Source organism: Perna viridis, chromosome 3 (genome assembly GCF_037379345.1).
Source record: "Perna viridis isolate PV_CMFRI_1.1 ecotype Kerala chromosome 3, ASM3737934v1, whole genome shotgun sequence".
In the NCBI taxonomy this organism is placed as follows: domain Eukaryota; kingdom Metazoa; phylum Mollusca; class Bivalvia; order Mytilida; family Mytilidae; genus Perna; species Perna viridis.
This window is the reverse complement of record NC_142447.1, coordinates 50,022,082-50,048,743: the sequence shown is the minus strand read 5'-3', so window position 1 is coordinate 50,048,743 and position 26,662 is coordinate 50,022,082. Positions and strand designations below refer to the sequence as shown.

General features: G+C 32.9%; 1 protein-coding gene across 5 annotated transcripts in view; it reads right to left on the bottom strand.

Annotated features, from left to right (window-relative positions):
- LOC148622749 (semaphorin-2A-like) overlaps positions 1–20,371 on the bottom strand; it is a 36,100-nt gene extending 15,729 nt beyond the window's left edge. For 3 of the 5 annotated variants that reach the window (XM_088572896.1, XM_088572899.1, XM_088572898.1), the window contains exons 1-10: positions 20,199–20,331; positions 9,878–10,026; positions 9,064–9,336; positions 7,213–7,294; positions 5,166–5,208; positions 4,601–4,663; positions 4,139–4,325; positions 2,628–2,771; positions 1,330–1,451; positions 670–778 (exon numbers count right to left, since the gene is read on the bottom strand). In XM_088572896.1, the coding sequence (XP_088429022.1) occupies positions 670–778; positions 1,330–1,451; positions 2,628–2,771; positions 4,139–4,325; positions 4,601–4,663; positions 5,166–5,208; positions 7,213–7,294; positions 9,064–9,336; positions 9,878–9,923 (1,069 nt within the window). In that variant the 5' untranslated portion in view covers positions 9,924–10,026; positions 20,199–20,331. Of the gene's footprint in view, positions 1–669; positions 779–1,329; positions 1,452–2,627; positions 2,772–4,138; positions 4,326–4,600; positions 4,664–5,165; positions 5,209–7,212; positions 7,295–9,063; positions 9,337–9,877; positions 10,027–20,198 lie in introns of all 5 variants that reach the window. The other 2 variants (XM_088572897.1, XM_088572900.1) reach the window with 2 other exon arrangements.
- Positions 20,372–26,662: the final 6,291 nt, after the last annotated feature.

Sequence of the window (26,662 nt, the reverse complement as noted above, 5' to 3'; positions counted from 1 at the left end):
CCTTGGCTATCGTTTGGGGTCTCTCACGGACGGTGTAAAGCATCAAGGCGTTTACAAACCCCCGGGCATAGTCAAACCGGTGAATGTGGGTCATTGTGTAGGGTGACCGGAAACATTTTTAGGCCTAAACGGATGGTCTATTTATTAATTACCCCAGTAGCGCTAGAGATTGTCTGGCAAGCTTTTTTCTGACTTGGCTTGGGGTATGAAAGAACAGAATTCCAACTTCTTGCATCAAATGTCTATTTATATACAAATAAAGATCGTAAAGAAAAGTTAATAACAGTGTTTTATGCTGAATGTACATACATGTTATGTGGTTCTGAAACCAAATGATACTGACAGTGCCTCTTGATGTATTTAATGATATAGAATCTTAGTTATCATTGGTTATTCTTTCAAGACAAAACGTATGTATGTTCAAATTTGCTCTTTGGGCAATACCAGGTTGCGTCCATACTTGCCCCTCGGCATATACCAATCTGTGCCCAGACTTGTAAATGATATACAAAATATTTCAGGAACTACAAATGTATTGTATGCTGGTACACTGGACTATTAACCTTGATCTTCGTTACAATCTGAGTACAACACATCCAATACTCTGCTAAAAAGCGTAAATTACACGGCGAATTTTATAAGCATACCTACATACTCGAATCTACCTACGTAATACGTCAAAGTAAAAGGGGTATTTCCCGTGAGTAGAACAAGTAAGTCTAGCCTTCTGGAAACTGGTCCATTTATTCCTAAGTTGAGTATTTCCACCTTTGTCTTTCTGAAGTCACAATCAATACAGTATACATCTTACACTAACAATGGGTACAGTTTTTCAATAATAATTGAAAACAGTTGTTGTATGTGTACCTCTGAACTTGATGACCCAGGCCTCAATCTCCAAAAAAAAAGTAAATTGATTTGGATTTGTCCGGGGAAATCAATCAATGAGTAATATGTATGTATGTACAATGTTTTAGCATAATTGAAAACGATGAAAAGTGGCTCAGTATTCTGACTATCATACCGTAAAATTTGGATTTGTTTCTAGAACAAGGATGAGACCTCATTCTGCTTTACCCTTTGTAAACATAGAATATAGAATACTGATTGAATGTTTATATCAACAAATATATCTTTTACCAAGAAAAAAAATGTTTTAAAAGATGCCTTCCATTAAATAAAATATTCAGATTGAAAATAATCTGCAGCACTGTTTCCAGACTTTTAAATTAAATGTTGCTCTTTGCCTAATCCTTTCTTAGGTACATGTAATTGTAATTCATATTTACAATAATTAGTCCTCGAAAAAAACCTGGTTGTGTACATTACCTTGCAGACTTTAGCTACCCTTGAGTATATTCTAGGGTTCTTTTGGTCAACTTCAACAGCCTCTTCTCGGAAGAAAAACAGCACAGTGTCATTTAGCTCAAACGATCCTATAAATTCTGGATCTGAAAGAAGTGGAAACACAAAAAGCTTCAAGAAATAAACAAATTTTACTAAAGCCAAACTGTCTTTAGTTAGAATATTTTATCATATTTTAAATATTTAACTTAAGTAAACAAAATTTAAATAGGTAAACAAATAAAAACAATGTATACCTTGACCAATCATTTACTGTGTTTAGAGACAATTGTATTTACTATCTAGTATCTATCCAGTTCCGAGGCGACCGTCTTCGGTAATTAAGACAGTCAGTAAATTATGCTGGAAGGTGAGGCGTTAGCCGAATCCCTCCAACACATTTACTGGCTATCTAAATAATTAGAGACGATTACGGGAGGTTATAACATTTTTGTACGATTTATGGGGAAATAAATAAATCTTTGCATCAAACAATATTTTTTGAATATCTTTCGTAGGTAAAGACTGTTTTTGTCTTGGCGTCCATATAAAATTTGTACCCACTGGCCGGTGGGGTGATTGAACTGTCATTGTCACGACATCCATGCCCAATTATTTGAAAGTGCACACTTATCGTGCGTCATTTCATTGATTGAGTTATATTCACGTGGCTATATTAGTCTCAACGTCATAGACTGATTCTGCAACCATTGTTTTCAATGTCGGATAGAAGTTCTATGTATCATCTTCGTTTTCATATTGCCGCTTCAGTTATGTCAACGAATGGTTTTATCCAATCACGAGTGTTCAACACAACACAAAATCGTATAATTAGGCTGTGTCCTGTTTAATTATTATCTTTCATGTTTAATGTAATACGAACCTCGATATACACTACCGTTTTATTGGTGAAATCAAGAAATAACCGGACCTTTATAAACTTCCAACCTTCATCAAATGATCAATACGATCAAAGCCATCTACAATTTGTATTTACATGTATCTTATGTAGTGACTAAAAAATCAAAAGTCCTTGATCACATTGTACCCATTCAATACAGTAATACAATGAGGTATTTCGGTCTGCTCATCTTTTTGTATTCCTTGTTGAAGACAAAAAAAAATCAAATTATAGAACATTAACCACTCTATGAGAGTTCACTTGGTGAACAAATACACACAAAAACTAGTCTGAAACAACTTTTGTCGCAAGTGGAAGTCAAACTTAGTTAAATTCAGTTGAATTATGCAGTATACAAAATTAATTTGTTCCATGGCCATACTTTTCATCCAGTTGTTGCTATCAACACCTTTCATGTATTCCCGGATGGATCCAGCTGTATTGTATATTGGTCTTTGTATTGTTCGGTCAGAGTAATACACGGAGCCATAGTAAATGTGAGGTCTACCACCGGATTGTAGAGGCTCTGCAAAAAACTTGTTAAGTTATTAGAAATTCCGATACTTCAAATTTGGGTGACATGTTGTTCAAATGCCTTTCCATAAGATGAACGTTTGAAGGAAAGAAATACAATGAAACTCAAGCAGAGATTATTCAAACTTACAAGAATGTTTTCGTGAATGTTTTACTTACAAGTGTACGCTACTTAAGATCATTTGTACATAAGATCAGATCAAAACGTGATGTCGTTAAGTGTCCGAAACTACGTATACATGTATAATTGTCAAAGTGAAACACCCACAATATAACCATATAATGATGACTATCAAACAGGAAAATGTAAGAGGCAAAACAATCCATAGACTAATTGATCGCTAATCTAACACAGTTTATGACCAAGTTAGATACATCTTAAATCAATATATTCCTAAGGGCGTAGCTTGATACGACTGCGGGTGTCCAACCTTTAACCAGATGCACATATTGATTGTAATATAAGAACCTACAGCGAACTGAATAATCTGTTATCTATTCAATTTTGAGAAAAAAAAGCTTAAAATCGATTAACATCTTTAATTCGAAATTTTAAAGGTCAATAAATAAAATTTTGGAAATTTTGATTTTTAAGTTCAGTACATGTAAATTTTATCCTGAATAGTTCTAGCTGCTTCATTTTTTTTTGTATCCACTATTGGCTTAAAGTGAATTAATGACCAAATATGTCAAAGACAAACTTCCTATAATGAATAAATTTGGGTTTCAGAATTGTATTCAATCATGAAATAAGTAAAGCGAGATGACTAACTTTGGGACAAAATGGACAAGCATGCAGTGTCCCTACATTGATTATCTAAGCAAAATGTGGTCAAGGACTAAATTTTTTAAAACTGTTTAAATGACCAAACAATTATATTCATTCAAATCTGAATCATCGTTTTTTGTAAAAATTCCAAGAAAGTGGAAACATGGATTGATGAAAAGTCCATTTTCTTCAATTGCAATCTGTCCATTATAGGACTATTTTCATCGGGAATTCAAAAGGAAAATCATTTCAACAGTTAGCATACTTGGTTTTCAAGTTTTGTGATTTATGAAAAACAAACTTCCTGTAACCGCTAGAAAGTAGATTATGTGCTTTTGGGTAAATATAAAACTTTGTTGGCATATAACTATCTATCATAGAGAACAAACAAATAATGTTTAAGTCATCCTTATCTTCAAATACCGTTTTAATCTCATTTCAATGTTCACTTCTTTGATTTACGGTTAAAACGTCTGTTGCAGTTTATTGAATGCCTGTCGCAGAGTGGACTTTGCCTGATCCATTTACATTAAACGACCGAGGATAAACATTAGATTTACAGCAAGTTTACATTGATCAAGGAGGATTACCAACAAAAACCGCTGTAGAGCTGTGGAAAGGATCGTTAGAACATGGAACACTTTCTGTTTCTTCGTAAAAGCCACCAGTAATGTTGAACTGGTATCCTGTTGGACTGCCACCGTTTGTTCCACACACTTTCCATATAGTGTCCGATACTTTAGCTAAAAGTCTGATGTGATTTTGACAGTATGGAGTCTAGAAACGGACAAAACACAGATCTAACATAATGGATTTAAAATGTGTATGTCTTTCGATTTAACCTAACAAGCCCCCGCCACATCTGATCAAAACCATTAGTATAAAAGAATTATAATCTTAGAAAAATTATGTATTACATATGTACAGTTTTGGAATAACGTTATACATTATGCTGGAGCAATTGTTACGTTTCGCAATATCTGTTTTTTTTTTTTTTTTTTTTTTTTTTTTTTAGGTACCTAAGTTCTAACATATAAAATTTGAAAGCGTACCCGAGTATGCGATAATACACAATTGTCTACGTTATTTCTGTTGGCAGGAATATTTTTACTTATCTGAAATATAAACACAAATATAATGTTTACAATATTAAAACTCGGGAAAGGGGAAATCTACTGAAACCCCTCAACACATAACATATCGAAAACGGGATAACACATACAAATATGTTTTTTCTTTGTGTTTTTTTTCCCAGAACACTGACAAGCTCATTCAGTAGTATCTATGTTCGATAGGACATTATTTCTTTTAAAATATGCACAAAACATATGTTGTCCTCACAAAGTACCTATTGCAAGTGACATGAATTGTTTTGTACCGCTTCAGGGAAGCTGCACTGCATGACATGCAATGTATGAGGATCCACAATTCCAACTCGTCCAGTGTAAATATCTTTTTAAATACATTGGTTCTAGTGAAAATGTTATATTTGTTAAAATATAGTGATCAGCATGTATCTGATATACTACACTGGTGTCTATATAAAGTAAAAATTTACGTTGAATATAGGCAGGCAAGAATAGGCGGGTATTTTATATATAAGAGAATGACAATTACCTTTTTCATGGGTGGCGACAAATCTATTACTGATATCTTGTTCCTATAAAAGGCATGAATTAATTAGAAAGTTCCTCTCATACAAGAAACATACCCCCCCCCAATTATATTTTGAAAGAGATACTTCAATTGGTGTAATGACAAAAATGTCCGCATGGAACCAAAACACGATAAGACGTAACGAATTCATATAGACGTCGCGCACGCTATTGCCGCTGTGTTGAAAAAACACACCTATCTAAACTATAAATGACGATTAAAACAGTATCAAAACTGTGATTATGTGAAAGCTGTATACTGTTGGAATCAGGACAAATAATAAGTTCTGAATATTTGTCACAAATGGTACTTCTAATTCTTTATAATCCATTAAACTTTCCAAAAATTCGTAAAAAAAAACGTCAAAATTGTCATGTGTAACACAGTGTAGGTTCAAAAAAGCTAAAATAGTGAATTGCGCTATTGCAGAGGGTACGGAATTCGCCAAACTTTGCATGGATGAATAATATCATATGTTCCTTTGGAGATAATTATCGAAATTGCGTTAATTTTAGGCAAAAAAAATATTCAATGCAAAAATGAAAGTGTTGGTAAATAGTCAGATTTCTAAAAGTGTTCAGTAACCAAAATCTGTTAATAATGTAAGAACTTATTTACACAATATTCTTTTCCGATTAATATTTCCTAAAAATGTACATACTTTCAGCAATGCTACGTCGACATTTGATAATATTTTCATTACAAGCAAAAAAGTTACGTCTTTTTGAAAATGTCTAGCGAAATGTCATATGTCAATATTTTCGGGGTCCGTTGAGAAATTGTCATGCTCCAACGCAATTCTACAATCAATTGACAATTTATTCTATGAAATAATAATACTTTGTAATTGTACATACACTTAGGAATACACACATTTCATTTTTATGGTTTTAACCGTTTAAAATGGGTAAAATTCGAACAAAGCAAATGTCTAGCGATTTGTCAAACTTTCACTTTTTGAACGTTTGGAAATGGGGAAATGAAATGGAAATAATTTTGGCTTTAGATAACAAGCACTAGACACTTATACTTGTCTTTGCAATTACAAGTATAGAAAATATGCAACTGAAAGAGACAAAAAAATCGAAATCAAAGGGATATAAAAAGACTAAGAGTATCTGTATTTTGTGTTATTAACAAACGAAAGAATAAACCAAAAAAAAAAAGAATAGAATAAATTCTTATAGTTTATAGGAATTCGATCGGAGTAGAATGACGGAAACGCAAAACAGTGTTGACAGAACTTTAAAAATGTATAGAAAAGCAGAATGCTAATAGATAAAATGAATGCAGAAAAGGGAGTCATAAACAGTTTTTTTTTATTTTAGAAAACGCAAATGAGCAAATGAAACGAAAATCAATCAACTATCTAATGGGTGTTGATGAAAGCCCGATTTTCAGATGGATATAAAGCTCTTTCAATCAAAATACTAAGTTGTGAAAGGTACAAATTCTTCTATTGGTACTTGTAACATAAAATCATACATGTATATCAAAATGCACATTTTAACTTATCGCAGGAGTAAGTTGTTATATTCCCTCTCTAGACAGACATAGCGTGCATATATGTGGCGGTTGCATTCCACGCATTTGCAAATTTAATTTACCGGTAGTACTGATTAACAATCTTTTCGATTTTTTAAGAAATGTTCAAGATGTTTTAAATAATTACTACCAATAAAAAAATATTGTATATTTTGCTTTACTGTACACGTTTTTCAATAAACAAGCAAGCAAGAAACGAAAAGTGTCGACAAACATCGAATTCTGATGTTACCGAATGTGCCGCAATAGCGTGCGTAACGTCTTAACTTTTAATGTCAACGTGCTTATCTTGATTGTGTTTGTCTGTGAAATAGTTGGGTTATAAGCATGCGTTGTTATGGTTTCTACCTTTGGAAAGGTCATAGTACATTTGAAATGTTTTATCAGAAAATATTAAAGCATGTGGTTAGTTTAAAACAAAATCTACATTCATAATCGTTATTTTATAATCGTAAGGGCTTACATCGAACCAACTAATAGTTTCTTCATCAGTATATCAACTTCAACGTGTCTAAAGTACTGCTTATCACTTGAATACATCAAAGCTGGAAGGAAAATCAACCAATGATACCCAAATAATTTATATTACAGACCGTATATTTAATTTCTAACGAGATAAACCATTAGAGGCACTAAAGGAACCATATCACCCACTTGCATTCATTTTTTCGCCTTACGAATATTTTATGTTTGAAATACAAAAGTATTCCAACAACTATGATATTTTTACTATCTGCTACGGTTCTTCAAATGTCAGCAATTCCTCATATAAGTCTTTTCTTACAATGACTCAGTTGAAGTTTTTGTAGGGCTTGTCATAAAGATCATTTCATCAGTTGAAAGTTCTTTCTATCTATTATAGTTTTCAAGATATTGTCTAAATACTACAAAAACGTTATTTCATCTGTGGCAACATCCCTTCAACACCTGCGTATGGAATGTTCATATCACAACTCATACGTTATGCCACAGCTTGCCGAAACTACGCAGACTTTTTGTATCGCGCTAGAGCTCTAACAAATAGGCTTCTGGAACAGGGTTATGTTGCTACAAGATTGAAGTCATCACTACAGAAGTTTTATGGTCGTCATCATGAACTCGTGGATCGTTATGTTGTATCTATCTGCAACATGAAAACTGATTTATTCAACCTGTCATTGTTTCCCTTTCCTCTTTTGTCTACCCCGGACTTGACTTTTTATGAGAAACTCGGCGAGTGTTTCTAGAAAAGCAGAGGATGCTTACCCTACCGGTGCACCTGGTCCATGCTCCCAGTTTTTAGTGGAGTCCGAGTTGCTCATTTATTTTTGTTACTTTGTATGTATGATTTTAGTTACTTTATGTTTTTTGTTGTGTATATTTGTTTTTCATGTCTGGTCTTTGTCCTTGTCTTTGTCTTTTGATTACCGCTATAACCTTGGTTCCCTTGATTTCTCTCTGTAATAACTCTAACAAGGAGTCCTTCTGCAACTTATGAGAACATATGTAGGTTTTATAAGAAGAATCTTTTCATCAACCGAAAGTTGGTATATTTGTGTCTATTATGGTTTTCAAAATATAAGCTAAGTGAGGTCATTTTTCGCTTTTCAAGGGGAATAACTTTTATAAAGAATCATCATACAACTTCGACACTTTTGTCTAGTACTTATGATGTAAAGTTCTTTAAGCCGAAGAAAAAAAGTTAACTTTATTTTTCTCTTTCTCTCATAATTTTGAAATACACCTTGAAATAAGTGTATTTACCCCTTTTTTCCTAGTTCATCTGATGATACTTTAAAACAAATAGAAGAAAATCGATCAATCAAAAAACTCAATTAATTATTTATATTTGTAGGTAGGGCCGTTTCATATGTACAACCTGAATTGATAGTACATCAATGAATCATGCATTGAGATTACAACAGATACGGAACATTGAAGTACCATTCTGTGTCAGAATCAGGCAATGGGCAGCACATCATTTTTCCAAATTTAGTTATTTTCAATACATCTAGAAAGCACCTGAAGATCGATTTAAATTTATCATGAAGCATCTGTAACATAGATATTTTTTAACTGCTGATATAAGGAAAAGGCGAGGGAAAATTTCCCGCAATTTTTCCATAGTGTATTTCAACTAAATTTTACATATCAATATCTAAAAAAGGCTTTACAAACACTTTGATGGATATTTCTGGAGATTATGGAGAATAAATACTTGGATAATACAATAAAATCACTGCGCTTTTTTTTCTTCATATGCCACACCTGATGCATATTTTGCCTGACTCTTAGACAGAGAAGTACTTAAGAAGAAAAAATGAAAAGAAATTACCAGGTATTGATAAATTGAATGTTGATACAATCTCCTCCCCATCACTACATTTATATATCCCTTCATCACTAGGCTGAATATTAGAGATGAATAGTTTATTTCCGGATGTGAATATTCGTTCTCTGAGCTCGCCTGAGAACATATTATTAAATCCTAATGTTACTTCCACACTTCCACCATCATAAGGACCGTACCAATCTGCTCTAGAAATACTTTCACACGACAATACTACAGTTGATCCCAAGAGTGTACTGTTTAACTCTCCGTGTATACCTAAAATATATGTTAAATAAATACAGAATATTGACATTGTAAACCATAATACGTTTCCTTTTGTAATGGAGTTAGCTAAAAAATGTTTAACTATTAGGGCTTTTTTTTATCTTCATAGATACTATAAGTCAATAACGTAGCTTTGTTTGTCAAGAATTGAATTGCTTACTATTCATGGTATTCCAAGTTGTTTTTATGTTCTTGTACAATGTAATTTGTTGCCAGAGGTGTGGTACATAAAATGTGTATATTGGAATATCGTGTCGATTTTTGTTTCTGTTCACAGATGAGTGCTATGTAATATTCTGTATATCATTGAGCAAGTCTTTAAGTAAAACAACACAAAATCAGCTTGAAACTTTATTTTGATACAGTTCCAAAACATTCTCTTTTCCACTTCTCAAGAGATGTAGAAATAGGGTGATGGATTTGCATAGAGATCATCTAAACTGGAAACATTTTGTCAGATCTGCAGAAGGTCATGAAGTTTGTTTTACCACTCGATTCTTAAATAAAATATATAACACTTTCGAATACTTACTGATAACAAACAAAACAGGAAAAATTAATATACTTCGAAGAAACATCGTAAGGATGGAAATACGAAATTCCCTTTGCTGGTAAACTGGAAAATTACGTCACGTCGACAACACGACGCTTTAGTATTACGTCATAATGCTTTACACAAGTCTAGAAAAAAAGTATTTTTTAAATATTAAACAGTCAGATTATACAAAAGGCCGCGAGTTCGCCATCTTTATTGAAATTCTATTCGTGACATTTATAGCATCACAGTGTTTACTACAAGTGAAATCGCAACTTTTCGGCCAATCTCGTTGATTCCGATCATTACCGGGATTGGCCGAGGGTGTACCGATTGAATGTAACTGAGAAAATGCAATATTCATTGTAAATGACGAAACGTCGTAGAAAGTCGACGATTGGCGATATCGATATCGGTGGGGCAGATGTTGTTAGGTGTAGCAAATAACTCGTCGCCAGTGAACTCTATTTGTAGAGGCGACTGTCAAATACATGACTGTCAAAGAACTCAAATCAAAAATATCGAAATATGAAGCTAAATCCAGCACCGATAAGTTCTACCAGTGTATATCAAAGAAGCTACAAGGAATGAAGCCTCTAAATGTTAAAATGTTTGAGCTTGAAAGTGAAGGGTATAAACTTACAAGAACAGGCCTGGGTCTCTTAACCCTTACTAAGCCAAAGAGCCTATGTATAGGCTTAGCAACTGTTGTCTACACATTCAAAAAACAAGTCAGTTGTTCTTCAATAATGTAACTGATATCACAAGTCTAAACGTGATGATATGTGGGGTGCTTTACAGCGAAAATTAAAAATTTCTTGCAAGTTTTGATCTTTTGTCTATTTGTTTTTTTTCCTTTGATCACTGAATGTTCACTTTTCATTTACTTCTCTCTTTTTTTCTTCTTCAGTACAATCTATCTAAATCATCCCGCTTTACGTGTTATTTCGTATAGAAGAAAAAGAAATATTTGTAAAAAAAAACTCATAACAATTAAAGCAACAAATAAAAAAATGATAAACTTTTAATTATCTAACATACAATATCAACGGTGCATTATATACATGTATGTTTTTTTTAGATAAAATCGCAAATATTTCAAAAGATGTTCACTCAAAGTTGACATCTATCGCACGGAACATTTTGTTAGCTGAACATAATAATTATGATTATGAAAATTAATTTTGTTACATGCAAATTTTGTAATAGCGCAAGGTATTTTCTGATTAGGAAATAAAATCATTCAGCATACAAGTAATAATTGTAATATATAATAAATTTGGGAGACTCAGTATTCCTTTTAATGTTTTAAATAAGCTTAATTCATAAGGTTCAAGATCAAAAACGAGATTCTGAGAGAATTGTACTTAGAAAGAAGATTGTTTCCCGTCTAGTCTGACAGGAAATGAAATATAAAGTCAAAACATGTAAAGATCTGATCCAACGACTTATAAATTTTTAACCTGATAACAGAAACAAATCCTTTCATCCAATATATCAAACTACATCAGAATAAATGAAAAAAGTGCTCCTTTTCAGAGAGTTCGACCTAGAGAAGGTGTCATTTCATATATATAGTTTCATAATTTAGGATACATGAAAAAGGCGTAAGATGGAGCCCGGCTCCGTCATGGCTCAGTGATTTTTTTTATCAACTGAATTTTGTCGACCTTATGGGGGGAGCGGGCCCCTGTCCCCTTTTGGATCGATCTATGAAGAGGCTTAATTTGGTAAATAAGATTTTTCTAGAAACCCTCACGTTGAAAACACTTTTCTGAAACGACTAACTATATCATATCTATGTTTGTTATCGTTTTCCTTTCTTTCTATTTTTATGTACGAATTTGTACGTATGTTTGTCAATGCCCTGTGGCACAGAACTCGTTAACTCCATATGCAATGCCTTTTTTTCAGTTTCTGCGTTCGATCGCCGTTGTGCCCTACTTGTGACGTAAAGTTAGTCTGTATGTCATAAACAGAACAGTTGGCACTGAGAAATTTCAAATTCTTCCTTGACAAAATAAAGGGAAAGCCTTGGCACTCAAGAGGTTTAAAAAATTTAAACCTTTGCCTGCGCTAAGGACACATATGTGTTTCGTCGGCCGAATGCGTTAAGGAAATATGTTATACATATTAAATTCTAGAATGTTGATTGCATAAAAGGATAAGTGGTATTCCAGTATACCACCCTTCCTTCGAGTAAACAACCCGCTCCGACCAGAAATTTATCTCGTCCTTACCGTTGTGCAGTCCGGTATTACTGTATTTTCTAATTTCGGCCCAAAACAAAAAACACCAGACGGCATTTTTAAAGACCCCGATGTAGCAAAAACATTGTCTACTATCCATAACAAATATGTTGTCGTACCAGCAGACAAAGCCCAAAACAACATTGTTTTTGTCTGCAAAACGTTTTACATCCAATGTTTATTATCAGAGGTAGACGTAGAAAATAATAGCAGTGATAAGATCTATACTGCTACCACACTCTCCAAAAAAGAGATTGTGGAAAACCATAAATCTGCGCTATCCCCTTTTGGTCTCTCTACCAAGGACGATGATTGGAATTTACCATCTATGTACTGGATTCCTAAACTCCACAAGAATCCATACAAACAACGTTTCATAGTTGGATCTGCAAAATGTACCACCAAACCTCTTTCAAAACTTTTAACTTCTATACGTACAACTGTCAAAGAGGGTCTGCGGTCCTACCACAACACTTGTTACTCCCGAAGTGGTATTAATTCAATGTGGATCCTGAAAAATTCGAAAGATCTTTTGGAAACAATTAGTTCAAGACTATTATCTGAATATAATACATTAAAACTTATGATTTTTCAAAATTGTATACTTCTATTCCCCATACTCAGTTAAAATCCTGACTTAAAAACATTATACATCGTTGTTTTTCCAAAAAAAGATGGTACACCTAGATACAAATATATAGTTCTTGGTAGAGATTCCTCATACTTTGTAAGAAATAATTCCAAATCATCTTCCAAATATACAGAGGAAAATGTTTACAAAATGGTGGAATTTTTAATCGACAACATATTTGTCCAGTGTGGTGGACGTGTTTTTCAACAAACGGTCGGCATTCCAATGGGAACAAATTGTGCTCCTTTACTTGGTGACCTGTTCCTTCACTCTTATGAGGCTGACTTTATAGCTTATCTGATCAGAAAGAAAGAATATCGTTTGGCTAGATCCTTCAATCTCAGTTTCCGCTATATAGATGATGTATTATCTTTAAACAATCCTAATTTCGGGAATTTGATACATCGCATCTACATAAAAGAACTTGAGATAAAGGATACTACAGACACTGTGAAGTCAGCCTCATATCTTGACCTACAATTAGAAATCGATGGTAAAGGAAAACTATTGACCAAACTTTACGACAAACGTGATGACTTTTCATTCAGAATTGTCAAATTTCCTTTCATCTGTGGCAACATCCCTTCAACACCTGCGTATGGAGTGTTTATATCACACCTCATACGTTATGCCAGAGCTTGCCGAAACTACGCTTTTTGTATCGCGCTAGAACTCTAACAAATAGGCTTCTTGAATAGGGTTATGTTGCTACAAGATTGAAGTCATCACTTCAGAAGTTTTATGGTAGTCATCATGTGGACGAACTCGTGGATTGTTATGGTGTACCCATATGCACCATGAAAACTGATTTATTCAACGGGTCATGGTATTCCTTTCCTCGTTTGTCTACTCCGGACCTGACTTTTTATGAGAAACTCGGCGAGTGTTTCTATAAAAAGCAGAGGACGCTTACCCTACCGGTGCACCTGGTCCGTGCTCCCAGTTTTTGTGGAGTCGTCCGAGTTGCTCATTTACTTTTGTTACTTTGTATGTATGATTTTAGTTACTTTATGTTCTTTGTTTGTATGTCTGTTTTCCATATGTTATCTTTGTCCCCGGATTGCATTGTTTTGATTACCGCTATAACCTTGGTTCCCTTGATTACTCTTTCCCTGAAATTATTTGACTAATTAGAACCAAACTTGGAATGAATGTTCCTTGTGGCATCTTGCATAAAACTTATGTGAGGATTTTTGATTCGTCGAAAACATGGCCTTCGTTACTAATAATAGAACATAGGGGTCAGACAGTAGTTTTGTTTGTTTTTTTATGCATATATCCTCAAAACCGTTAGGTTTAGCTAAATTCTGACATGGATAAAATTGTTCAGTGATGAGATATATCTGCAGTTTTAATCCGTTGTTAGGTAATGTTGGAGTTATTGCCTTTTTTCAACGAGTTTTGCTGTTTTTTTAAAGTTATTTCTTTCTAATATCTTCTCCTCTGACACTACAATTGAATCCACACTTGGTATGAATGTTCCTATGTATGCTGCATAGAACTGATTTGTGGCAATATACCTTCATCACCTGCGTATGGAGTGTTCATATCACAACTCATACGTTATGCCAGAGCTTGCCGAAACCACGCAGACTTTTTGTATCGCACAAGAACTCTAACAAATAGGCCTCTGGAACAGGGTTATGTTGCTACAAGATTGAAGTCATCACTACAGAAGATTTATGGCCGTCATCATGGACTCGTGGATCGTTATGGTGTTTCCATCTGCACCACGAAAACTGATTTATTCAACGGGTCATGGTTTTCCTTTCCTCGTTTGTCTACCCTGGACTTGACCTTTTATGAGCAACTCGGCGAGTGTTTCTAGAAAAACAGTGGACGCTTACCCTACCGGTGCACCTGGTCCATGCTCCCAGTTTTTAGTGGAGTCCGAGTTGCTCATTTGATTTTGTTACTTTGTATGTATGATTTTAGATACTTTATGTTCTTTGTTGTGTATGTCTGTTTTCCATGTCGGGTCTTTGTCCCTGGATTGCATTGTTTTGATTACCGCTATAACCTTGGTTCCCTTGATTACTCTTTAACGCTTTCGGTGCCAAATTCAAATCTTGAACATTGCTGACGTCGTCACAAAGCCTCAACAAAACGACGTTATCAGCGCCAAATACTTTGGCGACGTCATGAATACACTACCAGGAATTTAACTGCAGATTTTATGTACTTTTAATGCCGATATAAAATCAGTACTTTCTTTCCAATAGCATTTCAGTAAGGAATTTCTTTCGTTAATTTCAGTACTTACCTTTTTTGTCATTTTACAGTACTTTGATTTTTTGTCATTTTACAGTACTATAAATTTTAGTCAATTTTAAGTACTGAAAATTTCAGTAAACTTTCGGTACTGTAAATTTCAGTCATTTTTCAGTACTGTGGTTTTCTGCCGTTTTTCAGTACAAATAATTGATTTACGATGATTTATCGAAAACAAAATATTAGACTCGTGTTGTCAGAATATTCAACTTCGTTCATTTTAATGTTTATATAAACAAAACAAACGTGCAAAATGACGTAATTTGTTTACAGACCTTTCGAGCGTTTTACCGAGAAGAAGATAATTGTGAAATTTTAAGCGCATAAGTGATACCGACGAAAAACGGAAACGGGCGTTCAAATTTCAGTTGGAAACGTCGCCAGTTAAACTTTACTGACATCATACTGCCACACAGACATCACCAGAAGAGGAAACTGTTCTTTTAACAAGTGTAAAAGGCAACAAACATTGTACCATTTTATTAGCGGAAGAGGGCTAGGATGTTTTAAAGGAAAGCTTATTCCGCATTTTTTGCATAAAGTTTTACTTAGCCAAATAAAGAAAACGTGATCATTCATCAATATTTCCCAGTACTCCTGTAGAATGTCAAATAGAAATACTACTTCTGCTAAAATATTTCTCATGCCTTCAATAAGCAAATCACCACCCCCTCCCCAAAAAAGGTCTACGCCTCAGAAAACAATAGATCTGATATCAATTTGTTCTGATCGATTCTGCAAACGTTGTAATATTGCTGTTTGTATTCTTTGACTTGGAAAAAAACTTTATACCTTCAAACTCGATCTTACGTATCATTCGAAATTTTAAACTAATTTTTTTTTATAATGCTTCATTCTTTTGGGTAGATATTAATGTAATACCAGAATGTCCTAATGCCTATTAATTATTTAGAACTTTAAATCTGACATGATTTGATGACATTTTTCCTAGCACATCACACAGAAAATATGGCAAATGGGTACCGACAAGCTTGGTCTCAGGAGAAACGTTCGAACAAATTTCCATTTAATAGTCTGTATGTCATAATATGCAACAGAACACAAACATATGAAAACTGTGTATAGTAAATAAACGAAATATTTGCAGAGCTAGTTTTGTTTTGACTGCATTGGGCTATTTGAGTACTTGTATTTTTTTGTGTCCTTAATTTGCATGTACATTTATTATCGTTTTGCCACCTCGATATGCTTAAATTTAGTGAGAGTGAAATATATGACGTTTACCATTTCTTTTTACCAATGAAGAATTAAACCAACTATAAAGAAGAAATTGGTAAACCTAATACGAAAATTGGAAGGAAAAAGTAAAACGTGTTTTACGTCCCCATCTTCATTGAAGACCGATGGGTGGCCTTGAGCTGACATTTTTCATCCAGGTGAGGTGGTTGTCCCTTTGACATACTCGCATTATCCATTCTCCTTATGTAAACAGCAAAAAGTTGTTCCAGACAAAAATATATGATGTTTTCCAGTTGAAACTTTTTATGTTGATTCAAAATGAGTTGCCTGTATTAAATCACGGATTTTACACATTAACTGTAAACGGGTTATATTTGCGGTTTCGGAGTTTTACGGATTCTGTCAATATATATTCGCAGGTGTCTTTTTTCGCGGTGTCGTAAAATGATCAGCGTTATACAGAGTTAAAATTCAATTCCGCGTGTACTATTTTTTTGTCCATCGCGGAAATAGCGCATATCAATACGTTTACAGTGTTTAAGGTAAAAGTGACACATCATCAGATATACTCTGCCTATGGGTTTGTACTATATATGAATCAGAGGAATAAAACTTTTGAAATGCATTTCGTAAGTATTTGCTATATCAGTGCACTGTACAAGTACTATAAGCTGAATAGGTTTTTTTGTTATTTTTTTTTGCGTGGCTTAGTGTTCAATATCTTCTATAACTTATTAAAACAATATGAATGTACGTACGGACCTTAACTACAGGTAAAACAAAATCCAAGAAACAAAATAGTTTTTTGTGCATATTTTGGGTTTCGTCTATGAATGCATATTGGAATGACTTTAGATCCATGCTTTTCCACTTTCTTCGACTGACATTCGATTTCTAGAAATCTTCTCACACACTGTTACCTATACATGTATTATTCTGTAATTCGCGCATTGATATGTGATACCTGCGCGTAGTTCATTAGAAATTAATAACCCGAATATTTTCGAAAAAAAATTAACTCTAAACAAGAAAAATTTTCTTGTGAAATTATACGAAAGCTAGTCTAAATAGTGTCTATGTGTCGTACATAAATACCTCTCATGAGGCTACGGTCGAGAAAAGATTACTTTAATGACCGCGAATTGCCATGGGCTATACAACCACTTTTACCCCGCACTTTCACGTGCGATAATGCTATGACGTCATTTACATTATCTTTTATGAAAACAGAAAGAAAACATTGCGACTTTGCGACTACATTCCCTTTTACATATATACAAAATAGTATCATGAATTACTGTAAAATAAAGACAGTATAATAAGTCAAAAATGTGTTTGTTTTTAAATTAAACGACAAATTTGTCGCCTCGGCAGTCAACCTCCAAACGACAAAAACGTCGCTTTGACAGCCAACCCTCAAACGACAAAAATGTCGCTTTGGCACTGAAAGGGTTAAGGATGGTTTTGCAGAGGGGAAAAAAGCACTTTACAAGGAGAAATATTAAGTCAATGGATCTTTTGATATTTGTTTATCAATAGAATGGTGGTATACTGGTTAAAAAAGATATTCAGTATAATATAACACATACTGCCTGCAGGTGAGGGTGGTATAATGGATCACCTAACTCAGGAAAGAATATCGCCCTCGACTACGTCTCGGGCGACATTCTTCCTTCGAGTGGTAATTAAGTATACCACCCTCAATTGCAGGTAGTATGTGTATAATATGTCATTCAGGAAGAAAAATTTCTTCACAAATTAAATTACAATTAAGACCAATAAAAAGGCTAACAGTTACAGTTTTGTATTTTTATCATGTTGCTAAGTAATTTTCATAACAAGTCTTAACGTCATAAATACGATGACGTCATACTTATTCAAAATGAACGACGAATTTGACGATAATGTGTCAGATATCAGCCTATACGAGGAGAGTGCTGAAGAAAGTGACGAAGAAAATTATCCAGATTTAAACCCTGAATATCTGTGGACAGTGCAGAATGCTGACAGTTGTGAATTTCCACATGATATTGAACCTTTTGATGAATCAATCGGACCAACTAATCCCCCCGTTTGAATTTCTGAACCACTTGAATATTTCCTTTGGTTATCCTCTGATGACAATACTCCAATTATTGACATTTTTGGTGAAGAAACTAATCGGTATGCCAACCAGATTCGGAACACTAACAACTTAAAACCAAATTCAAGATTAAATAAATGGGAAGATGTTAATCATGAAGAAATGTCCGCTTTTCTCGGACCTTGGTTGTCCATGGGTATTATCCGTAAACCCACTTTGGCATCTTATTGGTGTGAAAGTCAGCAAACCTAATTATACAATACTCCGACATTTACCGAGGTAGTACGCCGAAAATCAGCTTTGCGGGCATAGTGATTTTGGTGTCCATCTAGTTTTGTTTTAATTTGTTTTTCAGGTTACCCGATTCAGACACCTTTTTGATGATTATTTTCCCGTTTTTTTACAGGTTAAAAACCTGAAATTTACGTCATTCAAAAAAATCTACTATCCTATGATAAAATTCCATGTAATATGAAACAAATATAATATCATTTATTTTACTTGGCCTTTCTTTTATTTAAATCAGAAATTTTCAGGTTGGGATTCAAATCCTGAAAATTTCTAAAAATAAATCATGGTAGAAATGATTATAATTGTACCGTACGTTGTTTTCCATGGTATACTTTTCGGTTATTGGAAATTATACACAAATGTTGGTTCCATTGATACTATTTCATTTAATGTATAGATTAATTTCAAATTAGTGTATTCCTTAACAATCATTTTTATAAGTTTCACACACTTCGTCTGAGCTGAATGAACTTCCCTAACGACAAGAAGATTTAACCTTGTTTCCGGAAACGTGGTTTTAACTTACGTCCCGAAACAACAACATGTTTACTTCCTGCAAATTACATCATAATATTTGTGTATAAGTTTATTAGTTTATAAAATCGGAATACTTCAAAATTTTAACTTACAATGATTGAATAGGGGATGAATTCACTGTCAAAATTGATCGATGAAAGATATAATCATATGACTGTCATATTACATGCAGTCATATTTTAACAGGAACATTACTCCAGCAATTCTAGAGGTTGTCTGGCAAGCTATTTTCTGACTTGGTGCCATCCTAACCTATAGCATCTGACATGTTGAAAGCCACAGAAAATGTTAATTAGCTAAACGTGTTTTAAAATACTTTATGTCTTTTATTTACATAAAAGAAGTTTAACCTACCGAAATCGAACGATGAAATACCTAAATATTTGTTAAATACCTAGAAAACATTTGTAACGAAGACCAGCAATTTTGAATTAGGTCATTAATTTTACGGAATACAATATATTTTTGACAAAACGAACTTAAAGTTGGTAAAGGCAATTCGTTGGTTGATCTTCTGCCCAACCCCTTTTTCTGTTAACTCCACACTGTAGAGAAAATGTAAATTAATTGTTACTGAATCCATCATTCAAACCCAATGAGCATATCTGATGTACATAGCGATTTCATTTTGTGTATCAATTATCTTATATACCAATTAGTAAAACAACAAATTATCTAAATGTGAACATGTTACGATATTGTTGTGTGTACGAATTCAAGCATGACTGTATAATATCTAGGCTAGATAGTATTATATTTCCATACTCTAAGAAAATATGGACACACCAAATACTGACAAGCACACTGATTTGACACTTTTTCAAATACATTTCTTTGATAGGAGTTATGCAAATTTCACATTCATATAGAAACTATTTATATGATAAATTATCATTATGATTTGAGAAATTAATTCAATGTTTATGTTGACTGTTCTTTTGTGTGGGAGTATATACAGTTAAAAGTACAACGTATGATCCATTTAACGCTATTTGTAGATATCAAAATACAATGTACTCAGTTAAAAAAAATCAAAATGTGAATTCGTTTACTTACAAGATATTGGGAATCATATATTTTTTCCAAGTTCGCCTTAAGTTCCAGTTATTTTGTTACTAAACGGAAACTCACAAATATATATTTAACCTTACACTAAGAAAGCTTTTCCGGTAAAGTCATAGTGTTAAACTCGATGTAAAAGTGTGTATCAAAGTACGCATGTACTGAATAAATTTATATCAACTACCTAAAATATCAAATTGCAATAATGAGATAAGGTAGCGGGGAGCAACTATAAAATATCTAAAAATAACCTCGGTGTAAATTTGTACATGAGTATATGAAAATAGGAGATGTAGTATGATTGTCAATGAGACACAGTCATCCACCAAATACTAAGTAATAGACATTTAAACTGCTACAAGTGTAAATTATATAGTCCTATAAATAAACTTCTCGGTGTAAATTGTAAAGTCCGTTTGAACTTTATAAATCTTCGAAGAGAATAATAAATACTTGTATGTAATTTCAGTTTTAAAAAAAGGAAATCCACTCATTCCGAAATGAATGCTTTTTGAGCTATTCACGAATATTTATGGAATCAAAATCCATTTATGTAATTTTAATACTTATTTTTGTGTTTTACTACCTTGAGTATATCATATATAATAAACATTTTTATTTAGTCTTTTATTCAGATAAGAACACGTTTTAAACTGTAGTCTACACTTGACGAATACATCTACACAAGCAGGCCTAATTGGAACATCTTAGGTTTGAAATAATATTCTGAAATCCTTTCTCAAGAGTTCGTAGAAAACCAACTGAAAAATTTAATTATTTTGTAAAATGATTAAAAAGATTTCAAATTATTTAAGCAAAACAGTATCTGCATTATATTTGTTACAAAATGGTTATAAATATTTCAGCTATAATAGTACAAAAAAAAACTCAGCCATTGATGGGTTGTTTGTTTCAGAATTCAGTCGAACAAAACAGATATAGCAGTATATTTTCAAGAGAGACATTAATGTTTAAGTAGCAGTGTTTGTAAGAATCATGCAAATTCTGTCATATGTGATACATCCCCCACCCCCCCCCCCCAAAAAAAAAAGACTACTCATTTTTATTTTAGTTATTAAGTTGCTTTATAGGTCTATATGATGAAATGTATAATTGTTCATTCCAATCTGTCTGCTCTTAGGAGATAATCCATTTCGAAAATCCAACAATTTCCACTGTATTTCAGTGTCTTTTACAGAGTTATCTCCCTTAATTTTGAACTTTATACAGTACATTCTTTATAATTGTTATCCCATATGAACAAGGGTTATATGAAAAGTCACATCTTAATTTCTGTTTACTATAACATTTTAAAAATATGTAGGCTTTCCAACCACGAATCATATGTTGCATGATTCTTATCCTCAGTGCTATTTATATAATTCAATGCATCAATGAATTTATAAATGATACCATTTATTGGCCTATACACCTTTATTATTATTTTTGTTTTTGAACAAGATATTCAAGTAATAGTAATACAAGCATTTTCACCGTTTAGCATAATACTTTTGCGTGTTTTTAAGCGATATTTTTATGTAGGCCATATGACAAATTTTGTTCTGGCTGATTCGCATCGGTGGTCTCAGGGTAGCGTGCTCGCTTCGAGTGCGGGGATATTGGGTTCGATTTTTAGGGGATAGAGCGGCGACTGGGTGGCTCGAAATCAGAATGATGTGCTCGAGAGGGGTGGCATGCCGATCTGCGGGTTGTTGCTTCTGTGAGCTAGCACATTAAAGATCCGGCTAGCGAGTTGAACAGGTGTAAAGATGGGTCTTTTCGATCGGTCAATCGTTCTCGTCCTGGATGCATAAAATATCTGTCGTAGGACGTAAAACCATGATCAATTAATCAATGATTATCAATCAATCTCTTCTGTCGGCAGAGCAAACATATTGTCCCATTGCAAAATGATTAGTACTTTATCACTATTAAAAACTTTTAAAGGGAATTTCATTGTGCTTCGTCAGATTAATATTCACTTATTATATAAAGATTTGATATCAAGATCTAGATCAACAGAATTGTTAATGATATAAGCCATGGAACTGCATGTCTTGCGTATCTTTTAAACTTTAAGTCTTATTTTTCGGTACATGCAGAAATTTTAACCCTGTCCCGATAACGAAATTATATTATAAATCGTTAAGTTTCAATTTTCTATAATTTGTCTTACAAAATACTTAATGATTTATCATACAAGTCATATAGACATTTCTACAAATATATCAGCTAGTTTACATGTATGATATCTCTTTTAATTTCAACGAATTATTAAAAATGACATACATGTTTTGTCATGGAAGTGTGGGTGTATGCACAGGTACTTGGGGTCGGGATTTTTCTTTTTTTTTTTTTTTTTTTTTGTTTGTTTTTGTTTTTGTTTTTTTGTTGTTGTTGAAAAGAAAAAAAAACGAAATTATGTGTTATAACAGCAAATAGTGCACTTATACTATCCATTTGAAGTTTTTTGAAGTATTGGGGTCGACTGGTACAAAATGTATATGTGACTGTGAATTGGGAAACATTTTATAAGTTCAGAAACAGAGATATATGTTTTGTGTATACTGTACATGTAAAGATTGTGAATGGCGTGGATTATTTTGTATGCACAGAGAAAAAGAGGGATTCTTCTATAACTAAAAGAGGTCTAAAAATATTGACAATTCTAAAACTATTCCCAATTTATTCATTGTTTAATTAAGTGAGGAAAACCATACTGTGAATTGCAATATTATTCTGATAGGCAAAAGGATCAAATACAGTTTAAAAGGTACAGACATGTTACAGATTTCACCACAGGGTATTTGAGCATTGATTTGCCCCACCCTAAAATTTTTAATTGTGGTGGCCCCTGTGTTAACTTGGGGGGTACTATTGGGAAACTTTTTAATGATCAAGTTTCAAGTTTTTATTTCACTCTAGACAGATTACACTGTAACAAGAGGCATACATATATAATACATAAACAATACAATGGCGAACTTCAAACAAACATATAATACGTAAACTGTACATACATATTGTTCACAACAATCTTCCTTATAGGTATGAAATTATTTTTCGTATAAAAATGGCCAAATTATTCAAAACTCTTACATTGCAAAATGAAAGCATACCTTTCATTTTTTCATAGGTTGAATTCGTTATAAAATATTGGGGTATGTATTTAATTCTGAACTGTTTAATTTCTACATGTGGACAAATAAACAGATAATGGAATTCATTTCCAATGGATTCAGTTTCACAGAGATGACACAAACGATTTTCTTTTGGAATACCATTCCAACGACCAGTCTCGATTGGAAATTTCACATTTGAACATCTTATTTTACTTATAAAAATTCTTCTGTTTTTGTTCAATTTTAACAAATTTTTTCTCGACAAAAATCATTTTTAAGTAATGCATAAAACTGTCCTCTAGATGAGTTGTCAATGTCACTATGCCACTTTTGGATAAACTGATCACATAAATATTTTTTTACACATATTTTTACATCAAAACTACTCAATACACATTGACTATTCCATATATAGCTTAAACCTGTATCATCTAATATTGACTTTAAATAATTGACCCATTTTGAGTTACACATGCCTGTTTGATGCATATTATACAACAATTGATACATAATACTTGATAATTTTGTTTCATTTGTCAGTAGTCTAGACCAAAAATTCAACATTCGTAACTTAATAAAAATCTCTAAAGAAAATCTACCTGTTTCACCGTATATCATAAAGTTGGGTGTACTCGACCTGATAGATAATACTCTTTTAAGAAAAGTTGAACTTTTTCCATAATATCTATATTTTCAAAACCCCAGATCTCACATGAATATAATAAAATCGGTGTAATCAATGAATCAAATAATTTAAGCTGCAGATCAATGGGTATCGAAATATTTCTAATTTTTCTGTACAAAGCAAACAGAGCTTTTTGTGCTTGTTCAACTAGTTTCTTTTTTGCTAATGTAAATCTACCATTATCATTAACAAGTACACCAAGATATGAATAAGAATTCACTATTTCTAAATTTGAACCATATAATTCAAAATTGAATACATTTCTATTTTTTCTTTTCGAAAATATCAATACCTTTGATTTGTCAGTATTAACTGACAATTTCCATTGAGAACAAAAATCTTCAAAAACTTTAAGACAAATTTGTAAATCTTCCGCAGATTGAGCTAACAGTATAGTATCGTCCGCATAAAGTAACACAAAAATTGATATGAAGACTCCTAGATGGTCCTGGCATTTTTCTGAAACTTTTTGAAGGCCTGTAATATTATTGGCATTCAAAAAGTCTTCCAAATCTGAGAGAAAAATACAAAATAAGAAAGGCGATAAATTTTCGCCTTGTCTTACTCCAAGATCACACGAAAAAAATTCAGATATATCACCCCCTTGCTTAACACATGACTTAATGCTATTATACATACTATAAATCACATTAAGTATTTTACCAGTAACACCCTTTTGTACCAATTTTTGCCATAACCCAAGTCTCCATACCGTATCGAATACCTTTTTAAAATCTATAAAGGCACAGTATAATTTTTTACCAAATGACATATATAGTTCAGTCAAAACATGCAAACAGAAAATGTTATCAAGAGTTGAGTATCCCTTCCTAAAGCCTGCTTGTGCGTCAGGAATAACGTCAAATAAATCAGCATATTTTGCCAATCTGTTGTTTAAAACAGCAGTAAAAAGTTTGCCCATTGACGATACCAGGGTTATACCTCTATATGAATCTGAATTCAGGGGATCACCCTTGTTTTTATAAATAGGTAAAATGATTCCCAGAGTCCAAATTTTAGGAACAACACCGGTATTTAGTATTTTGTTGAAAAGCTTTACATACAAGGGTAAAAATAAATGTATCGAAGACTTAATATACTCATTCACTATCATATCATATCCCGGTGCTTTCCCGTTTTTCATATCTTTTGCGGCTTTCAAAATCTCATCTTCTGTAATATTGCCGTTTAGTATGTCATTAATAACATCATCATTACAATCTGGAATGTCGAAATCTTTATCGGATTCGACATCTTCGGCGGCAATATTAAGATATTTAAAATACTCATATAACTCATCAATATTTCTTTGATTGACTATCGGCTGATCTATTTATCTTGTTAAGTATTTTCCATAATTCTCTCGGTTCTGATTCGGACGTGGCACGCAAATCGTTTTCGATCTTAAATTGGTACTCTTGATAATATTTATTCATTTGAACTCTATATGCTTTCGCAGCGCATTTTAATCCTCGACGACTGTCATCGTTTTTCAAGCGATTATATTTTTTCTTCGCTTTGTGAAATTCATTACGTTTTTCATGACATTGACCATCAAACCACGGTTGATCAATTTTTCTTTGAGTATTCGAATAAACAGTCTTAGTACCAAACGTATCTACAGCTGAATCTAGGTACAATTTATTCAAATCTTCTACAAAAGTATCTAGATCGGTTTGAAACGAAATACTGTTTACATCAAATTCATCAATCCGATCAGTAAGTTCATCTACATGTAATAATAAGCTATTTTCAACGCTGTCAACAAATTGATTTTTCCTGTCACTAATCCAACGGACAGGTTTACTAACACCCACCGTTGGACCTTTGTCATGCAAATCATTTGTTGTCAAAATAGAAAATGTGACATGTAATCGACAATGAACGTCAGAGATCAATGGATCAAAATCTACCACTTGAAATTCTGTTATAGAGGGAAATAAATCTGGCGAAACAATAAGATAATCAACAATGCTAGTTTCACTACATGTAACTTTACCTATACCTGCATCATCACAAATTCTATCATTTGCTATAAAATACTATTATTTTTGCAAAAATTTAACATTTTATAACCATAATTACTACATCGACCTCTATCTTCACTACTTCTATCCACAGGTATACCCTTTTCTTGCAGCTTTTGAAATTCATACAAATAGTTATGCACATCATTCATTTCATCAATATTCAAAAACCTCATTAAATTGTCATCAGGTACAACATAATCAGCCAGTGTACTAGATCTGGCATTAAAATCACCAATCAGTGCTGTAACAGTACTTTCAGTTTTTAATGACAAAAGTTCTGCTTCAATTTGGTCAAAAGACTCTTGTGAAGAATATTTAGAGTTTTCTGGGGGGAATATAAATGCACCCCAAAAGTAAATGTTTTTGTTTAATAATATTTTCAATGTTAACCCATAGCACAAATTCACAATCAGTATCTTGAAAATTAAGTATATCTTTTAACTTCTCTTTGACAATAACAGTAATACCTCCTGATTTTTTTGAAAATTGTTTTCTACAGTTAGAAAAACTACTATACCCTTCTGGTAAATTCAACACATCTAAATTATCAATTTTTGATTCAGTACATATAAAAATGTCATAATTTATTAAAATATCAAAATATCATTGAATTCTTTGAAT